The sequence below is a fragment of the Seriola dumerili genome, unplaced genomic scaffold, assembly GCF_002260705.1.
Source record: "Seriola dumerili isolate Sdu_G_001 unplaced genomic scaffold, Sdu_1.0 BDQW01001389.1, whole genome shotgun sequence".
Classification (NCBI taxonomy): domain Eukaryota; kingdom Metazoa; phylum Chordata; class Actinopteri; order Carangiformes; family Carangidae; genus Seriola; species Seriola dumerili.
The window spans coordinates 827,869-844,753 of NW_019175644.1; the positions used below are offsets into that span (position 1 = coordinate 827,869).

Sequence of the window (16,885 nt, forward strand, 5' to 3'; positions counted from 1 at the left end):
TTACATCACCATGGAAACATTCAGGTCATTCAGTTACATCTGTCTGTTCTGTTCTATTTTTAATATAAACATTGTATGCACATCTCTCTCTGATTTGCTCACATATGCATTTTTGGTTGTCCCAGCTGTCGTCAGTACTTCCTTGACAGAGTCCACTTTGAAGACTGTTCCTCAGGTGGTCAATGTTCAGGAGCTCAAGGACAAGGGGCCTCCTGTGCCAGTTTCCAATATCCTAAGGTAAAACTTGATGATACTGATTTTTTGAATCATGCTGTGGAATTTCCTTGATTAACGGACAGTCTCTACTATGGATTTACTTAAATCTGCCAGTTTAACATTGAAACAGGATTACTGTTACTAATTTGGTTCAGAAAATGTGTCATTTGGCAGACAGAGTATGCATCCAACACTACACCAGGCTTCATCCTTTTCTCTTGAAATTTTCTGTTGAATAAGTTGTTTGCTTTGTCTGCTTTCTGATAAAATGAAGCATCCCGTTTCCATAGTGCAGAATTGGGAAAATTGGTTACCAAAATATATGACAACTGTTTTTCAAGTTTCACCAGTTAATGTTAGGAGTGCTGTGTATTTTGTGGACTGGATGCACCTCCTTTCATATAGTGACAGTGATTTCACTAAACCTGTTGTGATTTATGAGCAGTTCAGAGAATCTACAATATTATTAGGCTCTAGAAAGACTGAATTTGACAAACCTATAGGCAGGCACTACTGTTGAAATAATAACTAAACAGTCCTACAATGTTTGTATTTTTTAGGCACTCAGTGATGACACATTTTAGCTGTTTGCCCCTGAATCATTGTCAACCAAATGCGGTGGTGCTTAGTTTTAGGAGAGCAGAGAGATAATGTGTTTATACTTCAAAGCTTCATAGTAAAGATGTATACATCAATAAGATAAGAGAGATTGTACGTCCCAGCTAGTTTTCATCCATCCTACTTCGAATTGGATTGGAGTCTTTTTGGTATAGGTAACAATAAAGACTGCTTGACATGAAATTACTTAGGATTTTACATTTCCCATTTTATGCAATTTGCTATTAAGATTAATAAAGAACTATGTCATGTATCTGTCTTGCCCATCTAACCTGTCCTATCTATATCCTGTTCAATATTAAGCATGTTATATAATATTTATGGCGTTAAATCATGCCTGTGTCCACTTGGATCTATTTCAGATACAGAGAGTAGACAGTCTGTCACTATGAGACCTCAAGGGGTCCAGTGTTTGTTTTGAGTGTGTCTCCTCGGCATAGATTTATCAGGTCAATGACTCCACCTATTCTTAGCTACTGCACACGACTGGCAGAGGCCAGCAGTCTTCGACGACTTCATGTATCTGCACCCACCTTGTTTCTTGAATCATTACATGTGTTCCATATGCTCATATTACTCACAGTTTTTTAAATTTTACTCTTATGTTTTCAATATTCAGAGTTAAAAATTCTGTCCTAATTTCCTTCACTTTCTTAACCTCCCTAAAGCTCATGTATGTAATATAGTTGTATGTCACATACAACATTAAGAATGTAATGTGTATTTTATTGGTTTGGCTCTACTCCAGCACCAGCACAACAGATATTAAATGAAACACTGGTTAAATATAAAAAAACAGTATGCTGGAGAATGGAGCCAAAACAAAACAGTGAGAGTGCACTGTATTCGCCATGACCATTATGGTCTATTTTCATATTATTATCCTCTTCACTTCCCTTTCTTCATGTCTTTCATTTGGCTCTTTATTCACTACATGATTCACACACTCATGTTTTGGCCCTTTGCTGCCTCCTGCACCTTACTCTTTTTGCCTCACTAGGCTTGTGCTACACTTTTGTGCTTGATGTTTTGGCAGGCCGTCCCACCTTGGGGCTTTTCCCAAATAAGCCTGCTCACAATAATAAGTAAGCAAAGTGAGGCATTGTGAGAGTAAGATGATTATGAAACTGGGCTTTTCCCTGATTCTGCACTAGCATGCTTCCCCTCAAACAGTAACGGTTCAGACATACCTTCAAATGAATTCCAGCCCAATATAGAGAGCCAATATGTATATTTTTCTACAACAAAATCTGACATGTGTTGTAAATGTGTGTGCTCACACATACAGTATAATTTCAATTTTACATCCCTACACATACTACACACCTTGGTAGCGGGGACCAGGTTTTGGGTTGTCCATGTACAGGATTTGGATACCTAATTTTATTAAACATGAATAGCTCATTATGTTTAATTGTACGGTACATCTGAACACTTTCTTTTCTCCTTCGTCTTCTCTCTTTCCCAGCTCATCGGTATCTGATCCAGCAGCTCAAGTCTTTGCAACAGTTTCTTCTAACCAGGCTAAACGAGTGAGTATTATCTGCCCATCACTCCGCTGACAGCTGACATACATCTTTTCTCAAACGTGAAATGTCTCGCTGTATTCCTCTCACCTAGGTAACACATTATTCACAAACTGTTCTTAAACACACAGTGAATGGCACACACACCAAATATTTTTACAGAATTGATTAAACAATATGAAGATTTTTTTTTTTGTCCATAAGAGCCACATATACTTAAAAAAGTATTTTTTTTTCTTAGAAAAAGATTAATTGGTTAAAATAAACTTCCTACAGTGGCATGATGCAGACGCAGATAAATGTATTCACTGTATTTTTATCCATTTTACATTCTATTATTTAAATACTCAAAATCAGGAAAATCCAGTGTTATGAGATCTCTCTCCCCTCAACTTTCAACTTGCAAAAATTCACAGACTGCTGAGAGTTTTGCATGTGTAGACAGAGCTTTAACTGCACGGGTGAGAAAAATCCCAGTGCCCTCCCATGCTGATGTTAGAAATTGCAGTTGGGTGACAGGGGAACTCCTCGCACAAATCTTCGTACTTGTATGGGCCCAAGTTCAAATTAATTGGAATGACCCAAACATACTGATCTCCAGCCACGTGTGCTTTTTTTTCACTACTTCTGTCTCAAGATTACAGCTATTGGAGCTGTGCTGTAGTCTGTCTACATCTCTACTACATCTCTACTGCAATCTGTAGTAGTGTGGAGAAAGTTGCATAACCATTTTTGAAATTTCATAACCGTTATAATATTGTTATCAAGTATTACAGCCTTGCAGAATTAAGATGCAATAGTCAGTGCCTCTTTAAAACTGTCTCTGCAGAATCCTACCCAGGGTATTCAGAAGATGCCCACTGAAAGTACAACAACCCCACAATCAAACTTTGTGTTTGGTAAGCACTGTTTTGATATTTGTGTACTGAATAATGGGTCACGCATAAACACAATTACAGTCCAGAAAATTGCTTATGATCCTTGACCATTGGTCTACAAAACTGTGACATTTTATTTTGCTTTGGAATGAATTAAGGTGATGCGGCATCTTCCGTGACAGATTTTGACTGACTTCATCAACTTTGTGTCCTTCAGGTCAACCGTCCAAAACTGATGTTTCCGTGGTTCCTGCTAGCTCAGTGGAGCAAAGCAAAGGTTTCTCCTTCGCTTCAGGGTGAGTCAGATTATGAAAATTAAAGCGTTCTGAAATATTCAGATCACTTGACATTCCTTTGTAAATTATACTGAATGTTCATGATTTTATTTATCATAATGACACAATGAAATTACAAAAAATAATTCTAATACCATTTTTCACATTTTTGAGTATTCATATATCAAAATCCCTCTATTCTATTTTACTGTACAAGCTTGAAATATGTTCTGTCCTTATCCATAAACCATAGACTTTTCCACTCAAATGTGATGTGGGGCAACCAGCTAACTCCATTCCATTATATTAAACTGCACTTGATCGTTCACTTGACCGGTCAGTGTAGCCACTGGAGCAATATCATTGGTCAAATATTAAGAGTGTGGCTCAAGGTCTAATTAATTCATTCCTCCCTTTGCCCCTGCCTCCTGATCTAAGCACTTGGGTGAGCAAGGTGTCGGTGGAGGTGAATAGTTATATGCAGCTCTGTATCGCTGTGATTCCCCAGAGACTGCAGCGATTTCCCAGATCCCAGATATTCTGTTTCAGTCTGAAATATGCCCCATTAAAGAGGCCATAGATTCTCTCACTGTTGTTTCATTGTGACATAAATGGTTTCTTTTGCAGGTCCACAGGCTTCAGTTTTGCTTCAGTTACTCAGGGAGCTGGAATGTCTCAAGGTAAAAAAATAAGAGAGCAGCTTAATATCAGATAATTGTACATGTAAAACATACATGCCCTTATTGTTTTCTGTTTTGTTTTTTCTTTGTCTCCTCAGTGAAGGATGTGAATAAATTTTCCTTTAGTGGAAATGGAAAGATGGCGTTTGGCCAAACTGGAGAGGAGGCATTCTCCATCATACCAAAGTCCACCTCCCCTGCTCTAGGCACTGGGTCCCCCACCCTGCCTCCAAACCCACCAGGAGATGCAGCCAAACCCACGGCTGCCGCAACTGCCCTCAGGATAGAGCCACAGCCCCCTAAGACAATTGGCGGAGAGACTCTGGGCAGTTTCTCCGGACTACGTGTGGGTCAAGGAGAAGAAGCTAAAGATTCCTCCACCAAACCTACTCCTGCCTCATTTTCCTTTGGGGAAACTGGACTTGGGATGGGCAAGGGAGCAGCACAATTTAGCTTTGGTGCAGGTCTCCAAAAGTCTGCGGAAGATTCAACAGGGGCAGACTTGTCCAAGGGGGCAACGTCAGGCAGTTTGTTCAAGCCTCCTGAATCGAATTCCAAGCCGGCCTTCACTGTTCCCCAGACTGGCTCAGCTGCCTCAGCTTTACCTACATCTTTCAGTAGTCTTCTTGCAGCATCGCCAGACTCCTCAGAGGAACCTAAAGCTCCCCCAAAACCTTCAGAAACCACACCACCCCCTGAAAAAGAAACTGCTTCTGTACCTGCTGTAGAGAGTGCAAGTCCCCCTGTAGTAGCTGAGTCTGCAGGGGATGCATCCATCACAGAAATCACAGCATCCAAACCAACACCTGCAGCACCAACACCCGCACCTCCTGTGGCCGCCACGCCAGACCCTCTCTCCTCCATCAACGCACCAACTGAAGCCACCCCTCCAGCAGCAGTCAGTGCTGCTCCCACGATGGAAGCCACCACAGACACCACCACCACCACCACCACCACTGCTCCTGTGCCCACTTCAGCTGCTGCCACCCCTGCCGTAGAAACTGTCTCCCAGGAAGCACCAGCAGCATTTCAGGTTCCCAGTTCTGACAAACCAGGTTCCATTTTTACTCAGCCTGCTCCTGCAACAACAGACAGCAGTGCCCTTGGAGTCACACCAGTTATCAACACAGTTGCCCAAGCAGCCACCACTCCCACCCCTGCCATTGTTAACAGTGCAGCTACTACTGCTACTAGCACTGTATTTGGACAACCTGCTGCACCTCCAGCGTCCTCAGCCCCCTCGGCCCCCGCAGCCCCAGCAATCACAGGATTTGGCTCATCTGGGTTTGGTACATCCACTGGAACTGGTTTTGGCAAATCTGTATTTGGCCAGGTGAGTGGCTTTGGCCAGCCCGCCGGCAACACTGGAACATCCAGTGGCTTTTCTTTTGGCCAGTCAGCATTTGGAGCAAGTTCTAGTAGTGCGACTACTGGAGGGGGAGGTCTTTTTGGTGCTGCTACTGCTAGCAATGCCAGTTCCTTCTCCTTTGGCACAAGCAGCGCCAACACAGCCAGCAGCACTGGCTCAGGGCTGTTTGGACAAAGCACAGCCCCAGCATTTGGCCAGAGCTCTGGATTTGGGCAAGGGTCTGTGTTTGGTAGTAACACCACCACATCATCATCTACAGGATTCAGCTTTGGACAGCCCTCGGGTGAGTGCGAGTCCATACTGAATCTCAGTGGTGAAGAGCTTGTGGCTCACTGTTTTTGTTCTCCATGTTGTATTTACCTCCACTGAACAGTGAAACCTAACATTTCTGTTGGATTGACTTTTTTTCTAACCTTGATGAACATGCTGTTGCTCTCACCTTTTGTTATTTGGGCTAGATCTAAACTATTTGTTTTTCTCAAGTCATTCTCACGAGGTCATCTAACTTTTACACGTGATATAGCACATGTATATCAACATGGCATATTCAGTTCACAAAATTAAGTTCTGTGACTATTTATAAGTGAGAAAACTGACACCTTCAGGCTTCCAAAATAATGGGGTACACAGGCTTCTCAATTTCAAACCAGTCAGCCATAAAAATAAACTGTCAGCCAGAGACAAAGTGATGTTATATTTGCTAATCAGAGCTACACAGCTACAAACAGTTAAGTCGCGTCTGACAATGGTGAAGCTAACAATGTGTGACAACCACTGAATTATATTGTTACATCCGTAAAGGCAGTGGGCAGTGAGGGAGGCTATGTGAAAATGTCAGCTCATTTGGCTGACCTGCACATGTTGTGGTGATTGAAGCCAAATGTGACACTTGACACCCTATTTTGTCTGTAGTTTACTGCCAGCCTGTTGGTGGTGTGGCAATGGCTGTTAGATTTGGGGTGGTGGGGTCTGAGTCAGGAGGGGTGACATGAGGGGAGTTGCCCCTTTCCCAGAGATTCTCTAAATTCTCAGCATAGGGATGTCTGTGTGTCTGTGGACAGCTGATATTAATGTATCAGCTCTGCAGTTACACACAGCTGATGTCTACAGGCTCTGGGGGGGGTGGGGGGGGGTGTTGGCGTCAGCTCTTTATGTTCATGACACTGGGGAAAGAAGGGTGCATGGTGATGACTAGAAAATGTGTATAGCATCATCAGCCATTCACAGAGAATACCTCAATCTTGACTGTTTTTCTTTTCCTTTTTATTCCAGGTTTTGGTTGCTCTTCTGCCACCCCTGTGTTTGGCCAACAATCCAGCGGTGGGAGCGTGTTTGGACAGGTATCATCCACTGATTAGTTTGATAGTGTTCTCTTCAAATTCAAAATGTTGCCCATTCTGGACACATCGTATGACTAATAATTGTCTCCCAGCAGCAGCCATCGACTGGTGGGAGTCTGTTTGGTTCAAGTTCAGCCAATACAGCAGGCTCATCAGCTGCTGGAGGATTCTTCAGTGGCCTCGGAGGCAAACCGACAGAGGAGGCTGCCAACAAGAACCCATTTGGCACCGCAGCCTCTACTGGAGGGTTTGGGCAGTCTGCTCAGACAGGTAGGCCAACACAATCTATAAAAAATGCAGTTTGCTGGTATATGTTTTATTTTTCTTTTCTCTATCCTCAGTGTTAGCATACTGGAAACCAAATGGAAATCATTAAGCAAAAATACTGGAAACAAACCCTCATTTTACCGGCCTTGAATGTTACATTTATTTCCCTATTTCTCCTGTAGGTAGCAACAGTCTGTTTGGGAATAGTGGTGCCAAGACCTTTGGTTTTGGACAGGCGTCCTTTGGTGAGCAGAAACCTAGTGGGACCTTTAGCACTGGAGGAGGGAGTGTCGCATCCCAGGGCTTTGGCTCCTTCTCTACTCCAACAAAACCAGGGTCAACTTTCCCCATAGTTTTTTTTTTTTTGTTGTTGTTTTTGTTTTTTTGTTTGTTTTTTTTGTTCTATTATTACTGCTGTTTTTCAGTCCTTGTCTCATTCTCTTGAGAGATGAAAATGGTGCTTACTTCTTCTTTGGAGTTAACATTTTATCAGTTTATACTGGGGACATTTTCAGACCAGACTCTCCATGTGCTGTTCATACATTATTAGGGGAGGGTTTCATTCATTCATTCAGATAGGGCATGTATTAGTGATGTTTGATTTTCCCTCTTCTTTTACATTTTTTCCAGGGTCTGGCTTAGGGGCTCTGGTTCAGTGATGGAGGGGTGGCGGTGATAGAAACCCTGGGCACCCATACATAGTCATATTTTATTCAGCACCCAACTCTTGACATTGCTTTCTCCTTTATCATCTGCGCTACAGCAAGTGTCCTTATCTCCTCACCCCAGTAGAGCAGAAAGTGAGTTAGTCAGATGCTCTGTCATTTCCTGCCAGAATACTGCTGATGCAATGTTACCTATCAGAACTGCTAAGTCACAGTGCAGTGAATCAAAGTTGTGATATATTTGTTTAAGCACCAGATAAAAATCTTTAAATTATCTAAAATATCATTTTACAGAAGTGATATTTATCTTGAATATCACAATTCATTAGAGCTGCTTAGTTGTGGGTAGAGGGTGTAGATTTAAATGCATGTACACTACCAGCACTGCCACTGTTGATTAACAGTTAAAACAGTAATGTCATTAGAGCTGATTAATTATGTTTTTATGTATGATAAAGAAAGCGTTGAGTATGCTGGTTTTAATATCAGCCACTGGTTTCACTGAGTAGTGCCACCTCTCTTATGCAAAACGTTTTATTTGAGATGACTTTTCCACTTTCTGGCCCTGTTAGCAGTATCAACTTTAATATGAAAGATGTGTTGAAAGCCTGTAATGCTACAACAGGAATCATACCGCAATTCCTGTGTGTGCCTCTTTAGGTCATCATGGTGTCTTGTGTGGTTAGAAAATATAAAAATTTGTTACCACACTTTACCCTCCGCTGGTTTTTGCAGCAGTTGAGAACATGTGAAGACAGCTGGACATAAGCGGATACTGGGCTTTGTCCTTGTCGACTTGTTTCGTTATGCTTTGTGAACAAGAGTTACTGTTCATCAGATAAACAACATCCACGTGTTTGTGTGTCAGGTCATGTAGTTCATTTTGGTTATGGTCTCAATGCTCTGCCGTGTACTTAGAAGAAGACTGACACTGTGTAGTAGAACACAAGATTCTGTTATTATTAAAAGGACAGTTAGATCTTCCACATGGTCTACACAGTCTACTGTGCTACAGTCTACTGTGTCTACACACCCAAGCTCCAAGACTAGTGGATCACGTGTTTTTTTTTTTTTTTTTTAAATGATAAATAGTAGCAGCCATCCAAGCTATCCCTCCACTCCACTGGGATATTGGTACCACTCAGCACACTAATGCCCCATCTCGGGCCCATGTACAGGGAATGTAATCTTGTTACATTAGCTCAATCAATTATTTACTGAAGCATGCTGGTAGCCCGGCTGTAATTTCAGTACACCCTTTCCCTCCTGCCGCTGCTCCTTTTGAAGGTTTGAGGTGGTGTGAAGTATTCATCCCGTCATTAAGCTGTTACACTGTGCTGTTCCAAAACAGTAATGTACTGTACACAACAAGTCACAATGTAGTAAATGTATTCATCATCCTTAGATGAGATACAGTGGGGAAAAAGTTTGTGCACATTAGAAATTATAACACAAATGATTTTCTTTCTTTCTTTCTTTTTTTTTTTTTTTTTTTTTTTTTTTTTACACCTGTTAAGTTGATACTACCCTGTAAGCAGTGTCAGCCCTGGTTCAGACCACATGTGGAATGTATTTGTAGTAATATTTACACGGGAGTCTGAGCACAACTCTTCTCACTGATGTGTTTTTCTGTCTGTAGCCCAGAGGCTTCCCTGAGAAGACAAATACCCTTGACATAGATGAAATACCCTATGTAAATGAGCTAAAGCCACAAAAACAACATCATGACTCACCTTTTTTTTTTTTTTTATCTGTCCTTTTGGAGAAACAATGATGAGGACCATGCACCCCACTGTATATGTTCCAATTCTCTCTGTTATAAAACATTTTAAGAACATATCAATTTTCTTCTCTACAGGAGGATTTGGCAGTGCTCCCGTGTTTGGGAGTCCCCCTTCTTTCGGTGGTTCCCCAGCATTTGGTGGTGCAGCATCGTTTGGCTCCAGCCCCTCATTCAACAACAACATAGGTTCCTCAGCTGGTAAGGTGTTTGGAGAGGGAACAGCGGCTGCCAACATGGGAGGATTTGGGTAAGAAACTTAATATGTTCTGAGCAAGGTTTAAAAAAAAAAACAAAACAAAAAAAAAACAAAGATTTGATCTGAAAATATTTTTTTGGGATTGTGTACATAGATAGACGCTGGACAATATTGGATATTCATTGAGTAATTATGCTAATTTTTGACCAGCTTATAGGTCTAACTACTAGTTTAGATCCTTGTTTAACACAAAACTGAAAGTGGTAATAGGTGGTTGCTAGTTGATGCATTAGAGAGACAATGGAAGCCAACAGACACAGGTTTGGCAATTGCCTGAATACATCTGGTCTCACTTGGCAGCATACAAGTATATTTATCTTTAAATGATTTATTGTAATGGTTAAAATCATAGCCTACTCAAACATTCGGGCCATAAAGCAGCAAAAATTTTAGCACAACCTCTGAGTAACAAATATTGTACCAACAGTTTTTTTTTTTTGGCTGTTAAATTGAGTCAGAAATCATCTAAATATGTCAGTGTCACCAGGCGTTGTGTGCAATACAGAGGGGGGAGTTGGGGGAGCAGGATTTTGCCTGCAGCGAGCAGAAGCTTTTTTGGAAATCAGAACATCTGTGTTCCCTCAGTCAACACACCATCACACAAGCATAACACATGAAGTAACAGAAGAGCAGCATTCACCGCCTTGTTAAACACTCTATTAACATTATAGTGTTGAAATAAAATAAACTTGTTTTAGGGCTTGCTAGTTAGCCAAATGGAGCAGGGTATGGAAGCCCTCACTAAAGCCTTGTCCAATTATGAATAGAGGCAGCTTTCACAGTGTTGAATCCGCTGTTATTAGATACACACACATTTTTTCCTTCTTATTCCAACAAGATTTCAGGTGGCAGGGTTTTCTTTTGAATTGAAGTTTTAAATTTGACAGAAAAATCATTATTCAGGGTCCACGTCCTAGTTTTTCAGGTCCTTGCTGCCTTTACCAGTGCAAGAGGTTTGCTCAGTATTTGTCCATCTGACGAAACAGATATGCAACATTGTAACCAATACCACGATACATTAGATTTGTCCTCGTCTTTGCCTTCTGCACAGTTCATTGCAATTTGAGGAGAAATTAGAAAGGCTTGATTTGACGTAACCAGTCTCCCTGCTAATGCAAATGCTGAAGAATCACTGTCATTTCACAAATTAGATTGCAGTGAGGTAGAGGGATTGAAATTGCAATTTCGTTAAAATTAATTGTGCAGCCTTATTCTGAAGTGTAATGCACTGACATTTTACTATAAAGTATAATAGACCACCTCTTTACAGCCCCCAGCAAGTCAGCTTTAAACTAAGTGAAATTTCTGTTCAGCTACAGAAAAAAGGATTAATTCTTCTTGTACATCCTTTCCTTCCTTCCACTCAAATGAATTCAGCAGCTTTAACAACCTTGGTGTGTCCACCATGTACATGTGTTTTGATACGAGTGAGCCCAGAACTCTGGAGTTCTGTGCAGGACTAGATTATTCCCCTCAGATAATCTCACTCTGGGGTCATGCTGCCTGCAGATTAAACTGGCCTGCTCTCTCTCTCTTATCTCTCTCTCTCTCTCTCTCTCTCTCTCTCTCTCTCTCTCTCTCTCTCTCTCTCTCTCTCTCTCTCTCTCTCTCTCGCTTCCTCTGTTTTGCTTGTTCTCTCTTTTCAGTGGGTGTGGGTCCTGTAGTGGGGATTACTGCTTAAACCCCTGTCTCTCAATCCTCTAGCACCGTGACACACACATACAAACACGCGCACACACACCATCTGACACCTTCTGGCTTGCTTGCATGTTTACTTGGATGCAGCCGAGCAAAGACTAGATCCCAGACATAGTTTCTTTTTCTTCTTCCTCTTTGTCCAAATAAATTGTTGGTGTAAAGCGTTGCTGTTAAATTGCATCCTGCCCTATGGCATAATGTTTCCACTCATTTTGTCTCATCTGCTCCACTCAGTGTATCTGTTTATTTTAATTTCAGCTGTTACCCTTCGGTTTTACCGTATCACATCCTCTGTGTCTCCCTCTGTTTTCAGGTTTGCCTCACCTCCCAACGCCCCTTCCTTTGGCGCTCTTGCTAGTCAGAACGCTCCGTCATTCGGGAGCCTGGCCCAGCAGGGCTCTGGGTTTGGAAGTCAGCCCAGTGGCTTCTCTGGCTTTGGACAACAGCCACAGGCAGGAGGTGAGACTACTACTTCAGTTGCCTTTTTTTTTTCTTTTCTTTTCTTCCCTCGTCATCTGCAAATGCACTGTTGTTTACCTGCACTTAGTGAAATACTGCAGAGAGCACGGTCAGTGGTTCAAGGGGAGTCCGTAAAGAGTTCTTCCAACATTGATACAGTTGTCTTCCACCCACTATGTATTGGTTTATCTTATTTCTGTGCACTTAATGTATTTTACTAGTGTCCTTCAGAAGATAATTTAGCACATTGTTTATTTACTGTATTAAAATAACACAACACATTTAAGATAGTCAGAACAGCAACTGATTGTCATACAACAGAAGTAGCCACAATTCCTACAACCACACAAAACACTCTATTAACATTATAGTGTTGCAATAAAATAAACATGTACTTGTCCCGATGCAGTGATTACACTGTCAATGCAAATTGTGCACCAGTTAAAGGTTTGCAAAAGACTTTTTTGGTAACAAGTTGTGAGTTAGAACAAACATATCCGAGGAGTAAACTTTATTCCGCCACAGAAACATTTTTCTGTGGACATAACCTGTTACCTGCCGTTATTACCCAATTATTGAGACATCCCCTTAGACTCTGAGGAGTTATGAATGACAGTTTTTAACTATTTTGTGATATTTTATGGACTAATTGATAAATCAAAACCTCAGCAGATTAATTGATGATTAACATGATTTTTTGTGTTATCCTGCTGACAAATAAACAAAGGGGTGAAAAAATAACCTCCTTGGCAGAGGATAAAAAAAAAGAAGTATAAATACAGCAATCATTGAAAAAAATCACAAAAATGATGGCCATGGTATGGGACTTCTATCAAATTCATTAATGTCCCAGCATTAGGCATCCATCAACACTTTGAGTTTGCATGAACCCAATTTGTTAGCAGATCATATTTGTCTTGCTGTCTTCCCCCCCACTTCTTCCTGTTTGATTGTTGTGTCCTTTTCCCTCTTTTTTTCTCATTAACCTGTTCATCTGTTCATCTTTCTACATCCCTGGGTGGCAAAGCGTGTGTCGGGTCATGTTAGGTACACAGCACACAGACGGATACACAGCTCTGTCTGTCAGAGATGACGTAGATGCTGTGAAATGAGAATTGCATTAGGATTGTGGGTTTTTATCTTTTTCTACCCTGACAGTCGTAATGTTTTATTAATGTTTTATTGCTACAATTAATTTCATTCACTTTTCATTTTATAGGATTTTCTGGAAACACCTTTGGGTCTGCAAACCAGTAAGTGTAGTCAATACATTTAGTTTTAATTCATGTCTTTTGTCTTTTTTTGGTGTGTATGAGCTGATGAATGAGTAGACAGACCCACATTTCTCTGTTCCTCCCTGGCAGCAGTGTGTTATGCCTGTGGTGTTTGAACTCTGCTGAAGCTCACATCTTTTCTTCCACAACACTGCTCCCCATAGAATCTTTCAGATTTAATACCACCTCATCTGCCCTCATTTATTTCTTATTTCCTCCTCTTCATCTTTTCTCTGCTTAGAGTCCAGTTCAGCTTTACTGCTATTTCACTGTATTAAAATGCAGTGAAAAAATTCTTTTTGGCACTTTTAGCCTCGGATAAAAACACAAGGAGAAATGAATAATACATTACATCATGTTTGAAAAGATGATCCAGTAAATAATAGAATAAATTCAATTCCACACATACTAAATACACAGTCAAGTGTTTACCATTGTGGTTCATCGTTCTTGACCCCCTGTTCCTGAAATGGATGGTGCACGGTTTAATGCTCTAGTAGCACTTCCTTATTCCGTATTCCTCATAATTGCCCCCTTGTGATTAGTTTTTCATTCCCATCCTACTGTCTCTCCTTTTCATCCCTCAATCCCACATTCTACCTCTCGCTCTCTTATGCTGCTTCTCTCTCCGTTTGCTGCTGTGTGTCACATGGCAGCCAGTGTTCCCCAGGGTGTGTTCCAGTGGAATGCACTCTGAAGTGTGCAGGAGTGTGTGGAGACGAGGCTTAGCGTATTGGACACATTCACATGCTGTTAATAATCCTTCTTTCGTTCGTTTTTTGCTCTTTTTTTCTTTCTCCACTTCCTTTTACCAAACCTGCTAACCTGTACATACTCTTTGGGTTGCTGTCGCATCGTTGATCATTGTCGCTCATTATATTTCAAATATACAAAAAAGCCTTTATAATTTTAACTGACCAAAATATATATACGTATATACTGTTGTACCACAATTTAACTCCCCACTGCAACCACACTGGAAAGAAATTCTAGTGGAAATGCTGAACTGAATTAAAACAGATTTAAACCGTCCCAGTAGCAAGAATTTGCAATTATATGCAAAACTTTGCAATATATCTGCAAAAAATATTCCAATTAGAAGAATTGTTTTTACCAATTTCTGCATAAATAACAGTTGTGACAAAAAAAGTTGTGCTGACAAACCAAAACTCAGCAAAACCCTGATGAGATGATGGAACTCATAAAAGACGGAATAATCAAAAGAAAATCACAATATTGCTCATAACCAACCAGGAAAAGTACCCTCTTCTATGCACTGCTGTGCCTTTGCCTCATGGTGTACATGTGGTTTCCCTTCTTCTGTATCTGCAGTGTGATCACAGGACAGTGCATCACATAAACATGCTTGACATCACTGCCCATGAAAAAAGAAAAAACAGACAAACAAAAACAGAAAACATGAAAATCGGATTAACGGAAGTCACTGCCCAGAGTAAACCCACTGTGGTCGGCAAACTGAATCCTGAAGCTATTTATCTATACTATATTATTTTATCTGCATGTTTATCCTCATGAACACCTTAAAATTTCCAATTTCTTCTTATTTCTTTTTATTGTCCTATTTATTAAAAAAAGAAAAAAAAAGAAGCACAAATACTCCTTAGTAGCACTGACATCTGTTTGGTTGTTCCAACACGTTTACGAAGCTTTATATTGACAGAAATATTCAAATGCAGCATGCAGTACATTAATAACGGCACCATTGCATCAGATGGAAAATTGCACAGGTCTATTACGTCATTTTATAAACATGTTCTTGTAATTCAGTAATAAATGTTTGGTATCTTGATACCTAAAATGGGTTTTCAAAAAGAGGTTTGTGTATTTGATTTACACATTAAAGAGGTCATTCTAATACTACTACTATTAGTACCTTTTCAAACATTGAAACTTTTTTCAATAATCTCTCCCTTTCTGCTTTGTCTGTCATTTCTTCTTCCAGATCAAGTTCACAAACATTTGCCAGTTGGAGAAGCTAGTTTTATTAATCCTCCATGAGCTACAGTACTTTCTGCAATCAAGTCCTTTGTGCCACACAATGGGAGGAGGGAAAGGGGAAGACTGTGTTGCTTTTGGGTTGAAGGGGTAAATAAAGTAAACTAGAAAACTTTTGTATGTTTTAGAAAAAAAATACAAGTTTTCAAGCAGCTTGCAGAGTGCAGTTCATGCTCTACGTACGTTATTCAATGAGGAAGTTAATGCCGTATTACATGGTCTTAATATTTTTTTTACGACACAGGAGAATCAAGTATTGACAGAAAACAGAAGACAGGTCAATGTGAGGTACCTTAGAAAAACAGATTTTCTGTAATGCTTTTGAAAATCATAAAATATACAAAAACATCATTTTATGATCTTTTTCAGAAACTAGTCACATACATTGCTACATGTTGATGTAGTTTACAGACTTCAGTATCATATTCTTTATCGTTATAACATTCATACTCCAGAATGATGTTGATTTCTTTCCAGCATTTTAAAAATTTACTTTCTGCACTTTGAAACATCAGTGTACAAAAAGTTATGAACATTACACTATAGTGGCGCTATGTAGAATGGTGTTCTCAGCATTGCTATATAAAACACTGTTCAATCCAGTTCTATCTAACTGTTCATACAGAAATTTGTCAAAAATGTACACCCATGTAGAATGTACCAAAATTTAACAAACCCAACATCTTGAACTAAGATTAAAGAAGTTGTGCTTTGAATTTAAAAAAAAAAAAAAAAAAACATTATATTTTCCATTTCAAATAATTTTTGCAGTAAATCCCCTCTTGATGTATATTTTTACACAAAAAGGTGGAAATAAAATTTCTCAAACAAGTTATTTGTCTACTCTAAATGTGGATTCTCTTAATATCATAATTTATTCAATACAGTCATGTTAATGGCTCACTGATTATGTTTTGTCTTTCCGGTTAATATGTCGTGTTATGATTTGGTTTTCTTGTAGAAAACCGAGAACAAAGGTAAACATTGACTGATCACAATGTGACCTATTCACCAATGGAGTGCTTCTTTACATTATTGGGAGTAAATTTACGCAGTATTAGCTAAAGGTTTTGGTCACAAATCTTTTTGAAAGCCCTTCATTATCATCCTTATATAACTGACAAATTATCTTGCAAAGTAGGAAGAAATTATTTTTGCTACTTTTATTTTATACCATTTCATTAAATTAACTGTAGAGCTAAGCATCTCGACATACACTGGAACAGCACTTTACACTATCACAGTGCTTCGTATTTGCTTATTACAAAGGGAAATAAAATCAAGTATTAGCCGTATAAAACTAAATAGTTTAATGCGAGGAGGCATGAAGAATAGCATGGCTGCTAGCCCTAGGCTATGTTTAGATGGTTCACTAATTAATGCAAAATCCCTCTTAATATGCAGCTCATTCCTCCATCTTCAGTAAGGAATTCATTGACTCACATACAGAGCTAAATTGGGCTGCGGGAGAATGCTGACAGGGATCTATGGTTTGGATCAGAGCCTTGATGCTGTGGCATGTGGCCACCATCAACAGAATTACATTCCCGGCTTATGGCTGTGGA

General features: G+C 40.0%; 1 protein-coding gene across 2 annotated transcripts in view; it reads left to right on the forward strand.

Moving 5' to 3' along the window:
* Positions 1-16,050, forward strand: part of nup214 (nucleoporin 214) — a 30,953-nt gene extending 14,903 nt beyond the window's left edge. Inside the window, exons 24-36 of one of the 2 annotated variants that reach the window (XM_022768051.1) lie at positions 126-237; positions 2,303-2,366; positions 3,190-3,259; positions 3,456-3,534; positions 4,141-4,193; positions 4,292-5,845; positions 6,835-6,902; positions 6,995-7,172; positions 7,352-7,505; positions 9,694-9,864; positions 11,885-12,030; positions 13,250-13,283; positions 15,268-16,050. In XM_022768051.1, coding sequence (XP_022623772.1) covers positions 126-237; positions 2,303-2,366; positions 3,190-3,259; positions 3,456-3,534; positions 4,141-4,193; positions 4,292-5,845; positions 6,835-6,902; positions 6,995-7,172; positions 7,352-7,505; positions 9,694-9,864; positions 11,885-12,030; positions 13,250-13,283; positions 15,268-15,304 — 2,720 coding nt within the window. In that variant the 3' untranslated portion in view covers positions 15,305-16,050. The remainder of the gene's footprint in view (positions 1-125; positions 238-2,302; positions 2,367-3,189; positions 3,260-3,455; positions 3,535-4,140; positions 4,194-4,291; positions 5,846-6,834; positions 6,903-6,994; positions 7,173-7,351; positions 7,506-9,693; positions 9,865-11,884; positions 12,031-13,249; positions 13,284-15,267) is intronic. The other variant, XM_022768052.1, reaches the window with a different exon arrangement.
* Positions 16,051-16,885: the final 835 nt, after the last annotated feature.